This window comes from Penaeus chinensis, chromosome 5 (assembly GCF_019202785.1).
Source record: "Penaeus chinensis breed Huanghai No. 1 chromosome 5, ASM1920278v2, whole genome shotgun sequence".
Taxonomy (NCBI): Eukaryota; Metazoa; Arthropoda; class Malacostraca; order Decapoda; family Penaeidae; genus Penaeus; species Penaeus chinensis.
This window is the reverse complement of record NC_061823.1, coordinates 6,644,957-6,649,956: the sequence shown is the minus strand read 5'-3', so window position 1 is coordinate 6,649,956 and position 5,000 is coordinate 6,644,957. Positions and strand designations below refer to the sequence as shown.

The 5,000-nt window shown below is 46.6% G+C and overlaps 1 protein-coding gene across 8 annotated transcripts in view; it reads left to right on the top strand.

Annotated features, from left to right (window-relative positions):
- Positions 1–5,000, top strand: part of LOC125025867 (monocarboxylate transporter 10-like) — a 54,964-nt gene that overhangs the window by 29,027 nt on the left and 20,937 nt on the right. For all 8 annotated transcript variants that reach the window (XM_047614159.1, XM_047614160.1, XM_047614155.1 and 5 more), the window contains 6 exons: positions 9–214; positions 1,280–1,402; positions 3,385–3,577; positions 4,113–4,312; positions 4,705–4,866; positions 4,989–5,000. The exon at positions 4,989–5,000 is cut by the window's right edge and continues 172 nt beyond it. In XM_047614159.1, coding sequence (XP_047470115.1) covers positions 9–214; positions 1,280–1,402; positions 3,385–3,577; positions 4,113–4,312; positions 4,705–4,866; positions 4,989–5,000 — 896 coding nt within the window. The remainder of the gene's footprint in view (positions 1–8; positions 215–1,279; positions 1,403–3,384; positions 3,578–4,112; positions 4,313–4,704; positions 4,867–4,988) is intronic.

The following is a 5,000-nucleotide window of genomic DNA, read 5'->3' as shown; positions in this document are numbered from 1 at the left end:
CTCAACAGGTATTGGTTTCGGCTTGATCTACCTGCCGGCGGTGGTCTGCGTCGGCTACTACTTCGAGTCCAAGCGCGCCCTGGCTACGGGTATCGCGGTCTGCGGCTCGGGTATCGGCACCATGATCTTCCCTCCCTTCATCAACTACATGATCGGAGAGTACTCGTGGAAGGGCACCAACCTCCTCATCGCGGGACTGATTCTCAACTGTTGCGTAAGTATTGGGTGTGAGGGGAGAGGGGAGAGGGGAGTGAGAAGCATGGAGGGGAAAGGGGAGACGGGAGAGGGGAGTGAGAAGCATGGAGGGGAAAAGGGAGACGGGAGAGGGGAGTGAGAAGCATGGAGGGGAGAAGGGAGAAGGGAGAGGGGAGAGGGGAGTGAGAGGCATGAAGGGGAAAGGGGAGACGGGAGAGGGGAGTGAGAAGCATGGAAGGGAGAAGGGAGAAGCGTGGAAGGGAGAGGGGAGAGGGGAGTGAGAAGCATGGAGGGTAAAGGGAGACGGGAGACGGGAGAGGGGAGTGAGAAGCGTGGAGGGGAAAGGCGAGAAGGGAGTGAGAAGCATGGAGGGGAGAAGGGAGAAGGGAGACGGGAGAGGGGGGAAGAGAAAGGAAAGCAGCGAATAGGGGGAGGAAAGAGAGAAGGAGGTAGTGAAAAGAGAGAAGTAGAGAATAAGAATAGGAGAGAGCAGGCTGAAAAAGGAGTGAGGTAGAGGGGAGAGGGAATCAGGGAGCAGGGATGGGAGAGAGAGGGGTGAGAAAGTAGGAATTAGGTAAATGGAGAGGGAGGCAGGGAGTGAGGAAAGGGAGAGGGAAGCAGGAGTGTAGATGATAGAGAGATCAAGAAGGGAGAAGGATTGGGATAGAGGGAAGAAGAGAAGGGGAGGGAGAGGGGGAGTAGGGAGTGGGGAGAGAGGGGGTAAGTCGGGAGAGGAAAAGGGGAAGTGGGAAAGCACAGGGCAGGAGATGCTGATGTTGAAGAGGGGTTAGGGGGAGAGGAGAGTGTATGATATGTATAAATTAATTTTTTAATGTAGATAAAGATTTGATGAAGGAATTAAGGGTGATGTGAAAAGATTTCACTAAAGACTTACCTGATTGATTAAGAGATAAAGCTAACAGATAAGAAAAGATTTTACTGATGGAGTGTTTACTATGATGCACATGATACTGACACAGATAGTGCAACACCCAGCACAACTAAAAAAGAGAAAACATCAGCTACTTAAAGTATACCTCTAATACTAATAATAATACTCTAATACTCTTTTCTGTTCTTTCAGTGGTTTGGGGCTCTCATGAGGCCTCTGGAAGTCCCCAGGATGAAGAAGAAAGACCTCCTTCAGCGCCTGGCTGAGGAGAAGCGGGCGACCATGGCAAGAGGGTCGATCTGTGATCCTAATAGGGTGCGTGGTGAGAAAATGGGGAATTGAAGAATCGAGAAGGCATAGGGAGAGAGGGACATTGGAAGGAGGGAGGAAAGGAAAGAGAGAGCCAGAGAGGAGGGGAAATAGAGGAGGAGGAGTGAGAGAGAGGAGAGGAGGGGGGAGAGAGAAGAGGAGAGGAGGGGGGAGAGAGGAGAGGAGAAGAGGGGAGAGAGAGGAAAGGAGAGGAGGAGAGAGAGAGGAGAGGAGGGGGAGAGAGGAGAGGAGGGAGGAATCGAGAGGGACATAGGAAGGAGGGAGGAAAGGAGAGAGAGAGCCAGAGAGGAGGGGAAAGAGAGGAGGAGGAGTGAGAGAGAGAGAGGAGAAGAGGGGGAGGGAGGAGAGGAGGAGGAGAGAGAGGAGAGGAGGAGGAGAGAGAGGAGAGGAGGAGGAGAGAGAGGAGAGGAGGAGGAGAGAGAGGAGAGGAGGAGGAGAGAGGGGAGAAGAGGGGGAGAGAGAGGAGAGGAGGGGGAGAGAGAGGAGAGGAGGGGGAGAGAGAGGAGAGGAGGGGGGAGAGAGGAGAGGAGGGGAGAGAGAGGAGAGGAGGGGGGAGAGAGGAGAGGAGAAGAGAGAGGAGGAGGAGAGAGAGAGAGGAGGAGGAGAGAGAGAGAGGAGGAGGAGAGAGAGAGAGAGAGAGAGAGAGAGAGAGAGAGAGAGAGAGAGAGAGAGAGAGGAGAGAGAGAGAGAGAGGAGGAGAGAGAGAGAGAGAGAGAGAGAGGAGGAGGAGAGAGAGAGAGAGAGAGAGAGGAGGAGGAGAGAGAGAGAGAGAGAGAGAGAGAGGAGGAGGAGAGAGAGAGAGAGAGAGAGAGAGGAGGAGAGAGAGAGAGAGAGAGAGAGAGAGAGAGAGAGAGAGAGAGAGAGAGAGAGAGAGAGAGAGAGAGAGAGAGAGAGAGAGAGAGAGAGAGAGAGAGAGAGAGAGAGAGAGAGAGAGAGAGAGAGAGAGAGAGAGAGAGAGAGAGAGAGAGAGAGAGAGAGAGAGAGAGAGAGAGAGAGAGAGAGAGAGAGAGAGAGAGAGAGAGAGAGAGAGAGAGAGAGAGGAGAGAGAGAGAGAGAAGGAGGAGAGAGAGAGAGGAGGAGGAGAGAGAGAGAGGAGGAGGAGAGAGAGAGAGAGGAGAGGAGGAGAGAGAGAGAGAGGAGGAGGAGAGAGAGAGAGGAGGAGGAGAGAGAGAGAGGAGGAGGAGAGAGAGAGAGGAGGAGGAGAGAGAGAGAGGAGGAGGAGAGAGAGAGAGGAGGAGGAGAGAGAGAGAGGAGGAGGAGAGAGAGAGAGGAGGAGGAGAGAGAGAGAGGAGGAGGAGAGAGAGAGAGAGGAGAGAGAGAGAGAGAGAGAGAGAGAGAGAGAGAGAGAGAGAGAGAGAGAGAGAGAGAGAGAGAGAGAGAGAGAGAGAGAGAGAGAGAGATTAATTAGGACAACTATCTCTCAAGGACAGGAATTTGAAAAAAGCAGAGAGGCAAAGTTCAGTATAGCTCATGATAAAAGGATATTAAGCAGTTAGATAAGGAATGATTGCATCATGAGCATTTATGATATATGAATGTTGTAACTGTATTACATAATATAAATGAATGTACCATTGACAGAGACAATGTAGTTGTTGTTCTAGTCCACTGTGTTAGTTAATTAGATATGGGTGATAGACTGTATAGCAAATCAGATTTTTAAGATTGAAGTTCTGCTTAGAACTAGGACCAAACCTCATTAGACTGATGAATTTCCTTTTTAACGTGTATTTTTTTTTTTATTCATGTTTCAAGGCTTGGACTCTTGACTATAATTCTTACTATTAGAACAATGGTTAGGATATCATGTTCAATACTGTACTATTTTCATTTTTAATATTAAATGTAACACTGTGTCTCACAGTGAGGGTATAGATATCAAAAAGTAATTTGGAAGATATGGCTATACTAATATATAAGGATATATATATAATTTTACCACATCAAGCACAATATTTCACCTGCAGGAGGCAAATGCTGACCCAGGAGTGCACTCCCACCTCAATCTCTCCGGCTACCTGACACCAGTGGGCACAACCTTAGCCCTGCCAACCATCCAAGAGACCCAGGGCAACACCCCTCCTGACCAGGAAGCCCCCATTGCGGTCACAGATGCTGAAGAGGTTTCCCCGACGACCCCTCCAGCCGCTGAGCAGGACAGTAAGAAAAATGAGGAAGACCTTATTTTAGGAGATCTGCTTTTATAGGGTTTCAGACTGTGATTAGTCTATATTCAATATATCTCTTCTTTCTTTCTGATCTTAATTTCTGTTTCTTTTTCCTCATTTATTTCTTATGAGGTCAACATAGTAATGATAGTAGGAGAAAAGACTAGAATAGGATATTAGTGGAAGGAGCAGTATTGGGAAAAAAATCATCAAGTATGATAAGAATGAAATTAGAAAAGAGGTATGGAAGCTATACCTTAAACGTCAGGAGACCTTGACAGTAACTCCATGCTTGTTTTTTGAGGATGGTTTGCTGCAGACACAGCTTTACAAATGATGTAAATTTAATGGCAACAGAAGCTTCCTCTATAGTAGAAATATGTATGTGACAATAATGTTTGATAAAATCTAATGGTAATCAGTTCACAGTATTCTAGATTTTCAATAAAATGATAAAACTCTAAAATACTGATATGAGCCAGTACATGTATATGTATATTACATGTATATCTAAATTCTTTCTACAGCAACTGATGAACGCCAGAACTTGGTGAATGGAGCAAAGGCCTCGGCTGTGCCTGCACGGATGGCAGCTGCGGCCAAAATACCCCGCAATTGCTCCCAGCCAGTGATGGCTCGAGACCCAACCAGACAGATACCCAAAAACGGATCCGTCCCTAATTTTGAACGTAAATTATCAAAAGTTGATATTGCAAACCATATGAAGGTAAGGTTTTTATCCATGTGTGTATATGTGTGTGTGTGTATTAGTATATGTTTGTGTATTTTTCTGTTGGTTTTGTTATGTATGTGTTCTTACTTAGTTGTTTCAATAAATAAAAGAGTGTGTGTGTGTGTGTGTGTGTGTGTGTGTGTGTGTGTGTGTGTGTGTGTGTGTGTGTGTGTGTGTGTGTGTGTGTGTGTGTGTGTGTGTGTGTGTGTTTGTGTGTGTGTGTTTGTGTTTGCATGTACATGTGTGCATGCATGTGTGATATGTATACATGTATGTGTGTACATGTGTATGTACCTATATTTCTGTAACCATATCTACTTACTCTTTTTTTTTTTTTTTTTGACATCTTTTACATGCATTGCACATAAACATTTTGCCTTTCACAGGTGGTCCCAGCCACCCCAAAGGCATCTTCCACAAACCTGCGTGGCCTTGGCTCGCAAGAGATGATGAGGCGAGTGTCATCAGGCTATGGTCGTGTCAACTCAAATAATTCCTTTGTTGATCCTGAAATGGCTGGGGCACTTCGACAGAGACGTTCATCTTCAGTGAGTGTTTTGTGCCTATTTTAGATGGATATTTCTTTTATATGACAGAAGACAGCATATTCTTTGAAATATGGGGTCTAGATTATGAAATTCAGATGATAATTTATGTGATTCCTTGACAGAAATCAATGATG